At 46.3% G+C, this 18777-nt stretch overlaps 2 protein-coding genes across 2 annotated transcripts; one reads left to right on the top strand and one right to left on the bottom strand.

Annotated features, from left to right (window-relative positions):
* Positions 1 to 128: 128 nt before the first annotated feature.
* LOC127588469 (hepatitis A virus cellular receptor 1-like) lies at positions 129 to 17743 on the bottom strand. Its single transcript, XM_052047208.1, has 7 exons — positions 17595 to 17743; positions 1894 to 2070; positions 1343 to 1532; positions 1103 to 1251; positions 867 to 1006; positions 688 to 796; positions 129 to 564 (listed from the first exon to the last, which is right to left on the bottom strand). Exons 2-7 carry the CDS (start codon positions 2042 to 2044, stop codon positions 482 to 484), a joined length of 822 nt encoding a protein of 273 aa, XP_051903168.1. The 5' UTR covers positions 2045 to 2070; positions 17595 to 17743; the 3' UTR covers positions 129 to 481.
* Positions 11120 to 18460, top strand: LOC127588461 (alpha-1A adrenergic receptor-like). Its single transcript, XM_052047200.1, has 5 exons — positions 11120 to 11935; positions 13676 to 13927; positions 14066 to 14465; positions 17097 to 17218; positions 17493 to 18460. The coding sequence occupies exons 1-5, from the start codon at positions 11633 to 11635 to the stop codon at positions 17796 to 17798; spliced, it is 1383 nt and encodes a 460-aa protein (XP_051903160.1). The 5' UTR covers positions 11120 to 11632; the 3' UTR covers positions 17799 to 18460.
* Positions 18461 to 18777: the final 317 nt, after the last annotated feature.

The following is an 18777-nucleotide window of genomic DNA, read 5'->3' as shown; positions in this document are numbered from 1 at the left end:
GCTCACTCGGCTTCCTGTGGAACAAAGGCCTCTGGGTTTCACTTCTTGATGGTCGAGCTGCGCCACGCTAATTAAAAAAAAAAAGGCTCGTCTTCTCTACTGTTAAAAGTAGGAAAAAAAGAAATACATTGAGTTCAGTATCAATGTTTTATTGATTGATCGATGTATTGATTAGATAACTCATTCATTTTCTATTCATATTTAGATTGGTCTCTCAACTGGCCCAAAATAGAAAACAGGGAACTCAACTTAAAAAAAACCAACAAAACCAAAAGGATTCGTCCTCAAAAGCTGGTGTAAAAAAAAAAAAGGCACTTGTTCGCATTATGAAAGATAAAATAAATTTAACAAGAAAAAAACGGTCCTACCAACTGTAAAAATACACCTAAAATAAGTGAATATTAATACAAATGAATGTTTTTTTATTGATTTTTCTCCATTTTGAAAGGCCGGAAATCAGCAAATTAGGCTCCGCCCGATTCTACACGTACACGTCGTCCTCTGCCTCTTCTGATTCTCTCCCGCTGCTGCCAGTCACTGCTCTCTGATTGGACTTCCGGATTCCTGCGGCCAATCATGAACACAAACGCCGAAAGTAAGACGAGAGGATGCAATTTTGGAAACCGAATGAACTTCTTTTTTTTTTTAATGTGCAATTATGCAAAAGTTGGACTCGAGCGCACTGACTGTAAGCGGCGGTCAGTATCACTGCAGGAATGAAGACGATGAAGGCCATTCTGAGGGTGTTTCCGAGGAACATCCGCAGATTGTGGCCGTCTTGCCGCCGAACGTGTTTCTGTTACGATGACGCCATCGTCAGCAAAACACCAACTTGTGCCACCGGCCAGAAGCTGCGTCGCCCATACCTGCACCCTCGCCACCACCGGTCCGGTTGTGTCGTCTACCGAGCCCTCCCACAATTGGACGCTCTGCGTGACATCACTTCCTGTTACGACTTCCGTACTTCCACCTTTTATCGTCAGTGGTGTGTTCAGGTTCCCGCCGCCTGAAGGAATGTGTTCAGAAACCATTTGAGTGTTTTTTTTCCGAGTTCACGTGAAGCCATTCTCTATCGATCGTAAACGGCATTTGGTGAACCGACGTGGAATGACGATGAGGAGGACGGAGAAGGTTTTGTCGTTGAAGGGTCCCGGCAGCTGAACCCGGCAGTGGTAGAGGCCCGAGTCCGAGGGGCGCACGTTAAAGATGGAAAGCTGGGGCTCCTTGCTTGGGGCGGAAGACACCGAGTACCTGAGAAAGGAGAAGGAGGAGGAGTCTTCCATTTTGGGACTGCTGTCGCAAAGTATTCTGGGACACGTAGTCCCGCAGGTGAGCGGCCTACCTGTACGAGCTCTTGTACATGAGGCGCTCGCCCACCGCGTTGACCAGCACGTTGTGGCAGGAGAAGAAGGCCGGCTCGCCTCTCCCCCAGCACACGTGCACGCCTTTCCGTTTGGCCGCCGCCACCCGGCACGGTAGAGACACTCTGCGCCCGGCCACGCCCACTACCGTCTCCGCAGGACCCGCCCACACTGAATCATATTGCAGCACCGTCATTTTATCATGAAAATGTGCATCTCAAAGTGTTGTACTGTTCGTATTTGACTGTAAATCTGACAAGGTAGCAACATATTCTATTTCATAAAAAACAAACAAACTAACATCTGCATATTCGACACAAGCTTTTCATTGGCGAGCCCCAAATTCTAACCGTGACCCCAGTTTTCAAGAGTAGTTTTCATGTCGATAACATTTGGAGATACATGTTTCGGTCTACATCCAACTTCACATGGTGATTATTCCAAATGATTCCTTATTTCTTAGCAGGTCCATTTTTTTTCCCACACCAGTTTTTTAGCAATGACGTGCCTCTCTCTTCCTGTCTGGACTCACCTGCGACGCCAGCGACACAGGCGACGACGTAGAGCTGGAGCAGCAGCAGCGGCGGCATGTTCAGCGTTGCGCTCCCAAGAGATCGACGGACACGGACATGGCCACGGCCGAGCAGACGACTCAGTTTTGTCGCTTCCCTTTTCCATTCCATGCTATTTTTAGAAACAGTTTCTGCTGCTGAAATGACGGGAAAAAGAAACGCAAGTTAAAAAACAAACTCAAAAAAAAAAAAAACAACAACATCAGTTGCTTTCATTTCGGGGAGAACTGCCTGTCGAATTATCATACGGCGCTGCAATGCAAACAGTCCGAGGTGAAAGGTCAGCCATTCTCATGTCGGGTCTTCATTCCTGTCTAATTAGATTCCTTCAATTGGAAAAGCAAACACGGCGTTATGGAGCCAATGGCCTGCATTGGACCTATAGATGATATTCACGTTGGCATCCGACCAACACGACTGCAATTTGAAACGACTTTGCCCCAAAATATCAGGAAGAGAGATAAGCATAAAATAGACCCAGACGTCTCGTCTTGTGGAAACGAGCTGCCCAATAGACAGCGAGGCCAATGACGGGGTGCATGGATTTCATTTGCATGGGTGAGTCTGGATCACAACGAACAGGGTTCAATAAAACAACAAATAATGTTCCGACTGCTCACGTCACTAAATAGAAATGCGACAATAAAAGAATAGAATGACGCAAGTGACCCAGATCCTCCCAATTTAGGTTAAAGACTCAGATGAGGTCGAAATCCTCCGGGAAAGGAGTGAGCGCCAAGGTGTGCCCGTGAATACAAAACAACACTCGGAGCCGCGAGCTCCGACCTTGCGTCATCAGCATTTACACCTGCGCGCGCGGCCGCCATGTTTGTTTGCGGGATGCTAATTTGTCCCGCAGTCAATCTGAGATGAGGAGAGGGCAGATGGTGGAAAAATAACAACAGGAGGCGGGAGGACAGAAGGACTGTCGGGGTTTTTAAATCAATGGCTGCCATGGCGACAGGCATGCGCGAATGGCGCCCGAAGACAACTTTACTGTCGCGTGAAATACATTTTATCCAAGCAACGCCACACGAAAGTGCCTTGCAGGGACAAGATGAAAGCGGCGATAGGTCACAACAGGGCCGGAATAGTTTGTGAATAGTTTTTATTTGGTTTTGACTTTTTTTTTTTTAAATTCTGTTTGTTTTCATGAGTTTTTAGAGCTTTGTGTCCGTTATTAGTTTCTTTCAAAAACGCCTATCTTATAGTTTAGTTTTAGTATTAGTTTTAGGTTTTTCAATAAATATTTGGAGTGTTTGTTGAGTGCAAGATTAAAAAAAAAATTTGGTCACAAAGTATTGCGTAATAAAGAAAACACCGAAATACCTACACTTGAAAAGAAGCCGGAGAGTTCTCAGGTATGCGATGAATTGACCAAGAAAAAGACAGAAAACATTCTCGCAATAATTCCCGTTAGTTTTATCAATGTTAAAATGTAGTTTTCAGTTAGTTTTCATTTTTATGATATGTCTTTCCTTGGATTACACAAAACCTCAGGTTCGTGAACATGTTTAGCTTTTATTACGATTTTCATATGATTTATGTTTTAATCGTGATGCAATAACAGACCAAGAAAATGTGGCAACCCATCCAAGAAGAGGAAACGGAGGCGGGTGGGGTCACACTTCTTGGCAGGTGCAGTCCATTGTGGCTAAAGTGTCAATACGCCAGTTAACGTCAGTTAAAAAAAAAAAAAGGAAGACGTACAGAATGCAATCAACAACGCGGGCTAAGAGCAACCTTGAAGGCAATCACCTGGTTCATGTTCATGTTCATCTTCCGTACCGCTTGATCCTCACTAGGATCGCGGGGGGTGCTGGAGCCCATCCCAGCCGTCTCCGGGCAGTAGGCGGGGGACACCCTGAATCGGTTGCCAGCCAATCGCAGGGCACAAATATACGAACAACCATCCACGCACACACTCACACCTAGGGACAATTTAGAGTGTTCAATCAGCCTGCCATGCATATTTTTGGAATGTGGGAGGAAACCGGAGCACCCGGAGAAAACCCACGCAGGCCCGGGGAGAACATGCAAACTCCACACAGGGAGGCCGGAGCTGGAATCGAACCCGGTACCTCTGCACTGTGAAGCCGACGTGCTAACCGCCCGCAATCACCTGGTTTGCTGTTTTATTCCCGCGCAATATCGCTAAAGCGACAGTGAGGAAGCAGACGAACGTGCTCGCCATCCAATTGAGGATAATCGGGTAATGGGTGAGCTGGAGCCTATGCCAGCTGACTTTTGGCGAGAGAAGCGGGGGGATACCCCCCGGACTGAGTGCCAGCCAATCGCAGGCCGCATCTAAATCATTCACAAACACACCTCACGCCAAAGGCCGACCGATTTTTATTCGCAAAGCAGAACATGTTCTTAGCATTGCAGTGTCTTATCTGGTTTGAGGATACATTTTCTCAAGAGTTCATTTTAACTTTCCAAATTATCCAAAAACCCTCAATAAAATTATTCCAGGAGTTTAACCTGAAATTTGAAAAAAAAAAATGGGGCTTGGATTTTGAGATGAACAGTTGAGTTGCTGCGACCCTTTAAAAGGTTTTCGGCTATTTTATCTCCTCACCGACTCGTAAACAAAGTGGCGAGCTTCAAGTGCAGACGGGAGGGAGGAAAACTTGGAAGGCTACTTGACATCAAAGCCAAGACGCGCTGAAACAAGCGCGTGGTTGAATTCATTCGTAAGAGGATTTTCTTCCCAAATGATGAAAATGCAACACTCACGAGAAAATACCAAGGGAAGAGTTCTGAGGATGACGGCTGGTCTTAAACTATGCCCCCCCCCCCCGCCCCCCGTTGCGTTTGCCTTGCTTTGCTTTACAGTAAGCTCGCCTTGCACTGAAGAGCCCATCCTTTACCGCGCTCGTAACCGTTTTACGGCAGGATTATCAACCACTTCAGATCAAAGATGAGGTTCAAGCTGCAGTCCAAACATGTCAATATTTGTCAGGGACCGGAGAAGAGAAAATGAACGTCGAGGGTCCACGTCTTCGGAGCGACACGCTTAACAAGATCCACACGTCTGACGTTTTCTGTGGCCACATTGATTCACAAACCGGACTGCGTTTTCACTTCACATCTGATCAGGGTCAATATAAACAACTTCATTGCTTGTACCGAATCGTCTGTTAGCTTCATGCTAACGCGTCAGGCGAATGCCACCGGCTGCCACTTTAACAGCCACAACGAGGCACTCTACCGAATGCACGGCATTGTGCCTGAATACTGTACTGTCAAAAAAAAAAAAAACACCCAAACATATCGTTTCAAATTGGAGAAGATAAAAATGAATGCGGCCGAAAGGTTCTCAGTGGGGATTAAAAATAGTTAAGGCCGACTGTGCGCGCCTGAGTGTGTGTGTGCCCGTGTGTGTGTGTGCGTGTGTGTTTGCGTGCGCCAGAATACCATCTTTTTAAGGCAAAAAAACAAGACCGCGGCTTCAGGCTGTTATTCAAGGCTCCAGCTGGACTTCTCTTCATCATCTCCACACTGACCCCCACCTGCCGCTTAGCAACATCATTATCGTCGTTAGAAACGTCTCAGCGGCTCAGCTAGCCGTCATCCGGGCTCAAAAAAAAAATAGATATGATTCATTTCTGACTGAATGTACCAGCTTCCCCGCTGCGGAAGTTTTATTGTGTTGAGACTTAGTTCCAAATGAGCGCGGCGCTAAGTCGGATCACGTTCGGGACCCGCGGGGCTGCCGGTGGGCAGGTGCAGGATAGCCAAATTCCTCACAAGTGTCGCATTGATGGAATCAGTGGCTAAACTGGGCGCCCCGCTCGGGGGACATAACTCTTCGGCTGGTCGGGAACATGGTCAATACAGGGAAAAGGTGAAAGGGGATGGACACACACACACAGATACACCAAATAGGGCTGCTATTGCGTGTTAAGTGTCACGAATACAAGTGCGGGTGGTGAGATGGACATGCAGCACAGAAAGAAGGTTTGTGGGTGCGGGAGATTTCAGCAGTTTGAGAAAAATCAAGTTGTTGTTGTGTGGGGTCTGTTTTTTTCAAATAAACTTCAGCTGTGTTAAAGGGAAAGTGGATCAATGTTCAGCCCCCACCCGAGAAGGAAAATTAAAAGTCCATAAAATGGGCTCAAGAGAATCCGTTTGAGCTGCTGTGCTCTTACAAAGAGAAGGCGCAACCAAAATAAGTTATTTAAGCCCGCTTAAGCTAACTTTAGCTAAATGGATTAATTTTTACCCCTGTAAGGACTGCCACAGAAACACAGCAGCTTAAAAATGATATAAGACGGAGGAAAAACTCAGCTCAAGTAAAATAAAGACAAGGAAAATATGTTGTTGTTGTTTTTAAAGTTAACTTCTGCTATGACAAAGGACAAAATGGCTCCCATTAGCGCCATGGTCAGTTGATCTCATCAGTATAATCACTTAAAAAGAAAAAAGCTAGCAAGCTAGTTAGCCAGCTAGCTAAGATTTCAGACTGAGAAGGAAATGAAAATTTTGTCTGAAATATATTTTTTTAAACGGATTTCAAATAGAAGGCAGGTCACAATAAAATGTATTTCACTTGTCCCACTGAACACAGTACGCAGATATGCTAATTTCTGTCATTTTTCTTTCCCTGATGCTAATGTTGTTTCCTGACTTGACGTGACTCTCTAAAAGCAGAGCGGTGTCAGCCACTTCTTCAGCTTTGTCTTTATATTACAGCAAAGCGTGTTGCCAGTCCAATGACGTAAATTAGACGTGGCGGGGGGCGGTGGGGAGGGGGGGGGGGGGTGCTGTTGAACGTCTGCCCAAGATTGGCGCACTATTTATCTGCCATTTCATGACATCATGTTGAGCCAAAGACGTGCGATGCAGGCCCAAATTAACAGCTGCCGTGAGAGGTAAACGTTATTTGGCCTTAATGGCACCTGATCGTGAACTGTCGCTTTGCGTTAATGAAGCCCCAAGTGACTTTTGACAGACTCTTCGGTGGCCTCCACGACTAAAGCAATGAATGAATGAATGAATGAATGAATGAATGAATGTTGCCGCCCGCTTCCCTTTGCAGGATGACGTCTGTACGGCCATCTCGGGCCTCGCCCATCCATCAGCGGTCAAACTCCCGGCAGCTGCCCGAGCGAGCGCTCCCCGCCGCCATAACTCACCGGCCCGGCCGGGACAGCGCAAGACAAACTGCGCCCAAGAGGGAAACACAACAAATAACTTTCGCGGCCGAGAATTTATCCAAGAACGGATGCTCGCGTCTCCGCCGGCTGAGGGCGAGTATCGGGAGAGGCTAAATTTGGAGCTTTGATCTCGCAGGTATCTCCAAATTTGGTGGTATGTTTTTGTTTTTTTGTTTTTTTTTAAACCCTGAGACGTTCATTTGGGACAGCACGCCGGGGAAGTGGCTACTTGGAGACATTTGAGTCCTATTTTTCTGAAAGTAACAATACTTGAGTACAATTGTCGGCGACTCTTCTCACCTCTGGTAACCGTAGAAAAGACAAATAAATGTTCTCTCGCAAGCTAATAAAATAGGAATTTCCTGATGAAGGCGCTCTGTCGACTTTCCAAGAGGACTGCAGCATTTTTTATGGGGGGGGGGGGCAAAATTCTAGGAACGTGCAGTTGAATTTGGGGCGACATCGTGCCATGTTTAGCCTTGCAAGTCCAAAAGTCAATGTCACAGCCCCAATCGCGACGTTTTAATGCTTATTCAAAGTTATCCTTAAAGTTACTGTACAAAAATAGGCCAGAGAATCCACGTTTTAATAAGAGTCAGGGTATAGGACATTAAAAAAAAATTAAAATAGTTCACCACCGAATATTTGAGCAACAGAGGGCTTAAAAAAAATAAACAAATGAAACAAAAGGTTTTTGTCATATTGCATCAATTCAATTATTCTTTGCAGAGGATAAAGAATAGGCGACAGTGAGTATTCGGTTGTCTCTTGACATGTGCCGCTGAACTGTTTGCGTTTGCGGAGTTTGGGTCGGGGTTTGGGCCACGGTTATTTGTCTCCTTACTTAGCGGGACAAATAAGAAGAATTCTTCCTCATGTGAGCACCTCCATCCCCGGCAAGCATTCCCCCAAACCAAAATGATTTAATTTCAGTCAAAATCCGGAGCTGATGGTGCTGCAGGAATGCACCGCTGCTCCTTCTATGGAGGTGAGTTTGCGCTCGGCTCGAAGGTCTTTGCCAGCGGCGCTCGCATCCGCCACGTCACCTTTGACGGACCGCCCGACGTATGACTCGTCTACGCTCACTCGCGGCAGTAACAAGCATCCGTTAATGGCTTCAGACATAAACAGAGTCAAGCAGTAAAAGCTCCATTTGACCTCCGTGTGGGTGTGTGAGATTGTCTGCGAGACAGACGGCGCTCGGGAATAAATCGCTTAATATGCGACCCAACTCGCTGGAAAGCAACTGGCAAAGGTCCTAAAACAAAATTCGCTTGTCCACATGGAGGTGGCGTGAACCTGGAGCAGACTCGTCGACAAAAGCCGCTGCGCAGTGACGATTGTAGATCAAAGTCGATTAATTGCCAATTACCTGTTTGGAATTAATTACACGGATGCCTGAGTGAAATCAACCAACTCAATTGTATCAACCTTGCTTGGCGTCAACTACAAAAAAATAAAAATCATGCAACCCGTATCGCAGGGCACAGATGATTTTTAAAAAATTTTTTTGCTTTCGACAATTTTGAGTCTTCAAGCATGTTTTTGTCAATTATTTGAGTCAATGATTAATCAAGAATTCCCTGTAGCCAAACGTCAAAAAGCTGCCAAAATGGTAGCGTTAATTCCTCTGTGTTTGAAACATTTGGCTTGATGACAGAAGCTTTGGTATCATGGCAACGCTGCGGGTCGTGGGAACACTACGCTTGCAAGACGATCCAGATCTCCTCGGGAAAAAAAAAAAAGGCACATCATCTCAAGTATTCATATTTTTGATTAACGAGATGATTCACATGCTTGTTAGGTCGCCGGAGGCAGCTGTAATGTACGCTCTCTGGCCGAAACGCGATCCCTATCTTCCACTGTATTTTCACTTTTACAATATAGAAAGACCATATTTAAAAACAAAAAATACTTTGGGGATTCTTTAGAACACATTTAAAAAAAATGCTGCTGATGCCCTGTTCTGACTCACTCGCTGTAAAAAAAACAAACCAAAAACACACAACTTTGTCAAACAACAGTCTGCTAGCTTAATGCTAACACGCAATGCGTAAGGCCATCGACAGGCTAATGGAAATGTGCATGGATGTTATGCTCACTATAAAACCTCCGAACAACTGCTACTTCAACCCACGGAGCAGCAAACAAAGCCTACAATCGCAAAGGCCCTGAACGATGAACCGCGATATCGAGGGAGAAAACACTTGACAGCGTCAATCAAATCCGTTAGCATCCTTCGCTCGAAGTGTTAGCGGGCAGAGCCGGCTCGACGTGGCCGATGATAGATAGACACGCGCGCGCGCACACACGGCAACTTCTCCCATTCCTGTGTGTGTGTTTGTTTTGCTGTTTTATCAAAGAAGCGCCTCAAGCTTGTTCACGACACATTTGAGAAATGAGCTATCGTTTGAGGCCGCTATCAGTGGGAAGACGAGGGCAGGAGTCACAGTCAACACCACCGCAGGGTGACAATTAGCCGAGTGGCCGCGAATTCACAGCTCCCGAGGCTTCGTCTCCACCGGTTGTGGCTTCACTCCAAGACAATATACGCCTGGGAGCATTTTATTTGTGCTCTTTTGTTGCGTTGATGCTGCGCATGTGCTAATGTAGCAGCTGTTTCAAGGTTTATGATTACCATGACACAGATGCTAATTTCCGTTAGCATGACGTTAGCGGAGTCATGTTTGACAAACTGTTGTTGTTTTGGTTGAATATTTCAATGGTGGGTTTTTTGTTTATTTGGGAAGGGGGGGGGGGGCTATGTGTTTCTGCGCTGTGTGATTCACTTGTTTCACAAAATATTCTGCTCAAAAGTAAGACCAGTGATTCATCTCACATTCTTCTGTAAGACATCCATTCATTTCTGCATTTTAATTTAAAGTTAGCCCGCTGCAGCGGCCCCACCGTACAACTTCCCAGATTTTCCCACTGCATTGTTCTGATAACGAAATGAAGTTAAGTCATTTTGCGTCGCGGAATACAAAGGCAGTGGAGTGCGGCAGCCTGATGAGGAAACCACTTTGCGGTTGCTATGTTATCTGACAAATGATGACAGCGGCCTTGTTGTTAAGTTGCCTTAGCGGATGGATGGCTGCTGCAGCCAAAGCCGCTAAATCAGCCGCCACCGCCTCCTCCTCCTCCTCCTCCCTGTTATAATTTAACAGCGTTTGAATGCGGCTGCATTCTTCAGGGAAAAACACGAGCCTTGTGAATGTCACCACGGTGAAGGAATGCGGTGTTACGTCGGCTTGCAAATCGGCCCAACGGTATACGACGTGTACGCGCGTATACCAGTCCGGGCTGCTCGGTACAATATGTTGAGCAGGTGATAACAGGGTGTAGGTGAGACTTATTATTTTTTAATTTTTTTTTTGAGGGGGGGGGTCTTATGTTTAATATTACCAGAAAATAATATTACATATAATAATAATAATAATATATATTTTTTTACACTTGGAAAAGGTGCTCTATAGGGCACATTTGATTTTTTAAATGAAATGAGGGTGCATTTATGTATTTATGAATTAGATTTTGAAAAACTTTTTTTTGACAATCACCCAATGATTGGAATAGCTCAATTAATTCTATTTGTTTCACTATCCACTAATAGGTTTATTTGACACAAAATGAACCATTTCATTCCTACGATGCATCATGTGTATTTTTAATGTCACTTTGATTCTTTTGACTTTTTTATTCACAATAAAACGCATGTAAACACGAGTTCACTTTCCGTTCTTTTTCTAACATTCACAGTGAATTAATTAACTGACTATGGGGGTTTAAATGAATAAAATGCATACACTTGGGGGTGATAAGAAAGCAGCAAATTAGTACACGGTTGATAATGCGATGCCAATGCCGGTTTGAAATGCTACTTTAACCTTTTCTACTTAATTTGCTTTTTTTTTTCAATGTCCACAGCTCGCCTTTCAATCGCATGTTCATGACGTCACCTCCTCGTGGTAAAAATTGAAATATGCCCGCATTGAAAGTCAAACGACCAACGCGATTCCGCAGTGGCGGACAGATTTTTACGCCTTCGCGATTCGCCAGTGGACGCGTTGCACTCTTGAGCCAAAAGGCTTCTTCGTGATGCAAAGCGAACGCGCGCGCACAGTGCAGCTCGAGCGGCGAGTGAAAAGGGGAAGGATGCTGCAGGTTGGCGGTGGGTGTGCGCGCGCGCGCGCGCACGCGCGTATGTGCGTTTTTCTCTTCCTTTCTATCTCCTCCTCTCCTCGGAACTTTCCCACATTAAAAACACTTGGACCATAAAAGGACACAAGGCTCCGTGACCCGCCACTGAATCGGCACTTTTGTGGCCGACGAGGAGCCCCCCCCCCCCCGCTGGGAGAGAGCCAGCCAGCGACGTTCTCACTTTCCGCGGATATGACACCAAAACAACCGGATTCTTCAACAGTTACGGAGCTTTGACTGCCACAGAATTCCATATTTGATTTGTCCCACCATCCCCCCCGCCCCGACCCGACCCCCTTACCCCCACTCCCCGGCCACTCCGACTTTGCCGGGCATCATGAGCCTGTGGACGAACGGCTCGTCCCTGGAGCCCCTGGCCGGCTCGCAGGCGCCACAGGCGGACTCGAACGCCACCGGCAACCGCAGCAAGCACGCGCCGCCGGAGCTGAGCCGCGCCGTGCCGGTGGGCATGCTGCTGGCATCGTTCATCGCTTTCGCCATCGTGGGCAACCTGCTGGTCATCCTGTCGGTGGTGTGCAACCGCCACCTGCGCACCCCCACCAACTACTTCATCATCAACCTGGCCATCGCAGACCTGCTGCTCAGCACCACCGTGCTGCCGGTGTCCGCCACGCTCGAGGTGAGACGGCGCAAGGCCGACTCGACATACGACGTGACGAAAGGAGCTCGGTTACTTGCTGAACGTTTTGGTTTTTGAGGTTTTGAAGATGCATCCGGCGAATTGTTACGCTACGATAGTGCTGCTCAAACCTTTGACGCCAATTGGGGGAAAAATATATATACAGTACTCGTCTCTCCTACGAAACTACAGTCGTCTAGTCGTCCCAAGTGTTCATAAGGGGGGGGGGGGGGGACAATGATGCAGGGGTTCTATAATGTTAGAAAACCGCATTTAGATGGAAAAAAATGCTCATTGTGCACAGTTTCAACATTTATTTCAGTGATTTCACGACAAAGGTCAACAGCGAAGTTTAATCAGGGTTGGCTTTATGTATGACCAAATATAAAAAAATGTTTTCACTTTATGTTTTCCAGGCGTTTGAGATATTTTCTTTTTTTTTTTTTTAGGTTTGACCTCTAAAAGGTTGTGCAATACAGATTTTACCATGCATTGTAATTTATAACTAATGTTTCAGGCGGGAAAAAAATCCACCTGTTGCTGAATAAAACGGTTAATTTATAACTACTGCTAAATATATAACTATCATACAAATATTGCTCTGAACAACTGCTAGTTATTACTTGCACAATTGGGAACAATATATAATATACAAATGAACGTTAGGTAAAAATATGCCGGTAAATTTAAAATGTGTATTCCAACTTTCGGGAATTTTGTATAATGATACACATAAAAAATATTGATTGACTAATTGAACCAAAGGTATGCTCGGTTACTGCCAAATGTGTTTATTTATTTAGTTTTCATCTGATTGTTTCAAAATTGAATTGTTTTTATCGTATTATTTTGTGGTCCGTAAGTAACCTGATTTAAAAAAAACAGACGGCGAGTTCATTTTGCATGAATTATAAAGCATCATGTATACTGTATATAATTTCTTGCGCCCTCTGCTGGCTAGAGGAAGCATTGTTGAGTCAGGCGCAAAATGTTTGCAAGCAGGTTTTTGGAACGATTTGACCGTGTTGCCCTTCAACATAAAAAATATTTTGTCTAATGTACAGAAACGGATTTTGGTGAGCTTCTGTTGGTTCACACGAGTCAAAATGTTAGCCCCCCCCCCCCCGCCCCCCACACACACACACACACTCTCGCAGTATGTCATAGTACAGTTTCAAACCACGGCAAGCACAAAAACTGAATGAGCCCTAAATCTGCTCCAATTCGGGATCATTTGGGACACTTCCCCGCTAAGAGTTCAGTTCATCATACCTTGGAATCCCCCCCCCCCACCCCCATATCGAATGCTTCGAACCAAAATAACCAACTTCCTGGGGGCGCCGCTGTGTGATTTGGGGAGGGTATGTAGGGCCCCCTAAAATGGGAATTTTCCCAGCAGGGTGCACATGCTTGCAAAAATTGCTTGGCTTTGGGGCATAATTGATTTTTGTATTGATCCAATCCACACAACTTTGCCATTTGAAAATCCGCTAGCACTAAACACTGGCTCAACCCCACCCCTCCCCCTCACACCCCCGAGCCCCAAAACCTAGCGCATTGAGGCCACAGTGCTAAACAAGCAGGAGCAAAACATGTTGACAGCCAATACAACAATACCCACAGGCATCTATTCTTTATCCTCTGCAAAAAAAAAATACAAATATGAATGATACAGCATCCTTGTGTCCAAAGTATTCACTTTAAACAGGAGATGCCCATTCCCAAATCTTTAATCCACAGATTCTGGACTACTGGGTCTTCGGACGCATCTTCTGCGACATTTGGGCGGCGGTGGACGTCCTGTGCTGCACGGCGTCCATCATGTCGCTGTGCGTCATCTCCATCGACCGCTACATCGGCGTGCGCTACCCGCTGCAGTATCCGGTCATCGTGACGGAGCGGCGCGCGCTGCTCGCCATGCTGGCCGTCTGGATCCTGGCCATCGTCATCTCCATCGGACCGCTGCTCGGATGGAAGCAGGCTCCATCGCAGGTGGGCGTGTCCAATACATTTTCGGGAAAAACCAATCGGCAGTGTACGAAAGATTAGCCGGGTTGAGTAATTTCACACAAGGTGGATGGCAGGCCCGCCGGACAACTTTGCGCGTGACCTCCTCCACCCTTCCCGCAGGACGACACCGAGTGCGTGATCACCGAGGAGCCGTTCTACGCCCTCTTCTCCTCGCTGGGCTCCTTCTACATCCCGCTGGCGGTCATCCTGGCCATGTACTGTCGCGTCTACGTGGTAGCAAAGCGCACCACCAAGAACCTGGAGGCCGGCGTGATGAAGGAGCGGCAGCAGGACTCCAACGAGCTCACCCTGAGGATCCACTGCCGCAATCAGCAGATCCAGGACCTGTGCGCCGCCTCCAAGGGCGGCGGCGGCGGCGGCGCGAGCTCGGCCGGGCGCTGCACGCTGACCGTCAAGCTGCTCAAGTTCTCCAGGGAGAAGAAAGCCGCCAAGACGCTGGGCGTGGTGGTGGGCATGTTCATCCTGTGCTGGCTGCCCTTCTTCCTGGCTCTTCCCATCAGTACGTACCTCTCATTGTCAGAATTAACCATCGCTAATAGTGAAAAGGAAGCGGTTGACCGATGCATTTAGAATGTGCATCGATTGTTTGTGGATTTTTACTGTTGGCAGTCCAACCCGGTTTCTATCACCCACTAACAGCAAAAAAATTGCATTTGCAAAGTGCAAGACTACAAAAATAAATAACTATTCATCACTTTCTTTTAAATTCCATAATGTCTGAAACAACAACAACAACAAAACTAAAAAAAAACACCAATCTTTTGCGTGAACTAAATTACGTATTACAAAAACAAAGGACTCACTGAAAGCATTTTAACTACAATGCGTAGACATGGCACGTCGAAACAGTGCCAAACACATTTCGGTGTCAATTTTTAGTTATATGGCCATTTGCGTGTCGTATCAATTTTGGGGTAACAGTGCATTGGATCTCATCTGGTTAGATTTAAGAGCTTCTGTTCTATTTCAGATGCCCCCCCCCCGACCCATTTTGTTTTTTTTTACTGTGAGTTGCAAAAACATGAGATAGCATCATGTCTGCCAGAAGCTTTGCTCTACACTAACATACCGTGAAAGAGTTAGTTCGGCAATCTGATCATAAAAACCTCATTTAGACATGGAGATTTTCACCAACGTATTGTTGCTCGTACTCGGACGAGGTGCTCGAATGACACCTCGAGACTTGATGAAAGAATACATCATCATATAATATATGTATATTTATTTACCGCCTGGGTACTTAAAATTGCTTTATATATATTTTTGTATTGCTTTGACCTCTGCTGCTCTTTTAGTGCTGCGTTGCATTTTTGATGCCTCGTTTTTGCTGAGTCGTGAACTACACTTCCGACTCAATAAAACTGCACTCTGGATGGTGGGGAGGGGGTTGATTAATTGGTGATCTGATTAATCAGATCACAGATTAATCGGCAGATTAATCGAGGAAATTGGATAGTGACTAAAATGGCCGCTTGTTCGGTCCCTTAATACTCATTCATTCATTCATTCATCTTCCGAGCCACTTGATCCTCACTGGGGTCGCGGGGGGTGCCGGAGCCTATCCCAGCTGTCTTCGGGCAGTAGGCGGGGGACACCCTGAATCGGTTGCCAGCCAATCGCAGGGCACACAGAAACGAACAACCATTCGCACTCACACTCACACCTAGGGACAATTTAGAGTGTTCAATCAGCCTGCCACGCGTGTTTTTGGAATGTGGGAGGAAACCGGAGCACCCGGAGAAAACCCACGCAGGCCCGGGGAGAACATGCAAACTCCACACAGGGAGGCCGGAGCTGGAATCGAACCCGGTACCTCTGCACTGTGAAGCCGACGTGCTAACCACTGGACTACCTGGCCGCCCTTCCCTTAATACTTACATTAAAGTTACGAGTTACAGGCAGGACATTTGATAAGTTTGTTTACCGTTATCACAGAGAGAATTATTTTTATCTCAAATTCTCTCGCCATAAGTCAACTGGGATCGGCCTAAGCTCACTTGTGATCCGAATAACGACGCGTGGTGTCGAAAATGGACGGATGGATTGATAGTACCGTTAGCGCACTTTTAGCGTCGTACATTACATTTCCAAAATAGCCCCTTGAGTAGTGTGGTCATTGACAGTGTTTACACGGAGGACAAGGCCGGAACCCCAAACTCAAGCTAAAATAAAACCTTCCTGTGTGAGAGGAAAGAAATAGCCAAACTTGGGTTAGGATGACAGTGATGCATGATGGGAAGATGATGCCACGCACTCATTATGGTGGCGGACGGCTGGTTTTCGTGCCGGGTTTCGTCATATATAGTCAGAGATAGCCGGCGGCGATACAGGATGGCCTTACAAGTCCATGTTGGAGGAGAACAAATTCATCTAGCAGGAGATCTGTTATCTAGGAAAAATAAAGTGTCGATCCGCCACAAATCCCGGAAATCCCACGAGAGCCTCGGACGTGAGGAGCACCTGCCTCACCTGGGGGGGTCACCGAGGGCTTTAGACTAACATCCAAACTGGATGAAGGTGAGAAGCCTCTCAGGAATAACGATGATAGCAAATGCTGCCCCTTAGTGGCAAGAACTCTTCCCTGCGCCCCTTTCCAGTTTTAGTGGTACTGTACTGGACCATGCGTTACGTAGCCTAAGGCAGCTAGCCAGTTGGATGACTTCTTCCTTTTTTAAACAGATGGACTCAAATGTGACATCGATCCCCGAGGACCCAAATGTTCACAAACAACAACAGCGCACTCCGATTCGTGAGCAATCAATCTGCATGCAGTCACTTCTTGGGTATGCTAAGTCAAACAACTGTCGTGAGTCACGATTAAAAAAGGTACAACAACACACTAAAACCAGTGGTGGAATATCAAATGTGAAATTGGCCATTGCGGAACAAAAACAGGGTGTAGAAAACGTACCTCCCCTATCTTAAAAAAGACACAACCCAAAAATTAAAACACTATTACCGTAATTCAGCTGAAAGTGAAGTAGCTAGCAAGAGAAGCTAACATAGCAGTTGACATTTCACAAGCTCAGCCTTTAATTTAATGTACCACCAAAGTCCAGAGGAGTACACATTTGCTGTGTGTTATATCTTCTCATATTCCATAAAAACTTCAATGGTTTGTATGTTTTAGGCTCTTTTAACAGAAATTTGCGCCCACCCGAAACCTTCTTCAAGGTGATTTTCTGGCTGGGCTACTTCAACAGCTGCCTGAACCCCATCATTTACCCCTGCTACAGTCGCGAGTTTAAGCAGGTATGAAGCCGCTTAAAAGACTGCAAGATAAAGTGTTTCTTAAGTTCGCAAAATGAATCTTATTTCATCAGTCATTTGCTTTTATTTGAGCGTAAACCTAACCTGCAAGGTCAAAACGTTTATGTGTTGTAAATCTGGTACCGTTTATTGAAATACAGATGGATGTATTGCTTGTCTCTGTTAATAAGAATAGATGGAAAGAGGACCTTGACAAAAATAATTGATTGAATTGCGACCCCCCCCCCCCTCCACCCCCGCCCCACCGTGCCTTCAGGCCTTCATCCGGATCCTCCGCTGTCGTTGGAAACGGAAGCGCCAGGGCTGGCAGGCGTACTATAACTACCGCTCCCAGCAGGGATCCCACAACTCATCCTACCTGAACGGCAGCCAGCAGACGTTGTCCTCCATCAGCCACAGCCCGCGATGCGTCGCCCCCAAGCTGCAACCACCACCTTGGTCGTCCTCCTCCAACAAGCGGAACCTCCTGCCGGGGTCGGGCGGACCAGAACCCCGGCTGGGTCCGGCGTCACCGCTCGCCAAGGCAGCTGGCGGGCGAGACACGGGTGTGAAAAGGAAGTAAAACAGAAAAATTGCACAGTACGGTACAAGTGTTCGGACTCATACGGAAAAAGCTGTGGCCACTTTGAGTGTGAAACAACAAAATGGAGGAACAAAACCGGTTACATCGTTGGTAGGCCGCCGATCGTGTGCTTCAAAACTGATTCGATTGACCTTCCGTCGCACAAGCGTGTTGTGTTTTGTGATCATATTTATGAACGGGCACGCGGTAGCGTGGCCACCAAGCGGGCCTGAAGGCCGTGAGTTCCATGTCCAGTAGACATTTTCTTCGGTATGCTAGTGGTCACCACGTGTGCCTCACAATCCGAGGTTCTGGGTTTGACACTCGACTTTGGCCTTCCCGTGTTGAGTTTGCATGTTCTCCCTGCGCTTGAGTGTGTGTGTTTTTTTTTTTAAAGCTGCGATAGGTCCCGGCTTTCTGCTTCTGAGGACAAGTGCTTTTGAAAGCTACCGCGTATGGATGACTGGTTTGACATTTTACAAGTTCCTATCTTGAAGCTTGGAGAAGCACATTCACCATTTATTCCGCTACCTGTTTTATGGGAAGTCCTTGACTATTAAACACTTCAAAAGTGTTGATCACTATGATTTTTTTTCTTTTTTTACAGCCACTGTTCTTCCCAAACCTTCTTGTTTTATCTCCCACAATGCAGAAATTGTTTATTCAAGCCAGGGGATGATATGGTACCAGCCTGCCGGGTACAAAAATTGCAAATACACTGAAGCTAGATGTTTTACATGCATATAATTATCCAAATTTTAAAAGGCAATGTCTTATATATTGATCCTGTTAAATAAAAATAAAAATAAAAATAAAAAGGGAGACTAAAAAAGTTACACATACACACACGCGCACACGCACACACACGCGCGCGCACGTCGTGGTAAGTTCCTTCTCTGCGGACTGCTTCTCATTTCCCGCTCATTTTTAAGTGGTGCAGCGCACTAAAGGGTCCCACGAGAATGTTAAATCACGCACT

This window comes from Hippocampus zosterae, chromosome 16, assembly GCF_025434085.1.
Source record: "Hippocampus zosterae strain Florida chromosome 16, ASM2543408v3, whole genome shotgun sequence".
Classification (NCBI taxonomy): domain Eukaryota; kingdom Metazoa; phylum Chordata; class Actinopteri; order Syngnathiformes; family Syngnathidae; genus Hippocampus; species Hippocampus zosterae.
The sequence above is the reverse complement of the archived record's forward strand: the minus strand, read 5'-3'. Positions and strand labels throughout refer to the sequence as shown.

Excerpts from the sequence above, each read along its gene's own strand:
- LOC127588469 (XM_052047208.1), bottom strand. The coding sequence starts at position 2,044 with ATGGAATGGAAAAGGGAAGCGACAAAACTGAGTCGTCTGCTCGGCCGT. Across the intron at positions 1,252-1,342 it reads ATGTACAAGAGCTCGTACAG|GTACTCGGTGTCTTCCGCCC; the intron begins GTAGGCCGCTCA and ends CTCCTTTCTCAG. Across the intron at positions 565-687 it reads GATACTGACCGCCGCTTACA|GAATCCGGAAGTCCAATCAG; the intron begins GTCAGTGCGCTC and ends GATTGGCCGCAG.
- LOC127588461 (XM_052047200.1), top strand. The coding sequence starts at position 11,633 with ATGAGCCTGTGGACGAACGGCTCGTCCCTGGAGCCCCTGGCCGGCTCG. Across the intron at positions 11,936-13,675 it reads CGGTGTCCGCCACGCTCGAG|ATTCTGGACTACTGGGTCTT; the intron begins GTGAGACGGCGC and ends TTTAATCCACAG. Across the intron at positions 14,466-17,096 it reads CTTCCTGGCTCTTCCCATCA|GCTCTTTTAACAGAAATTTG; the intron begins GTACGTACCTCT and ends TGTATGTTTTAG.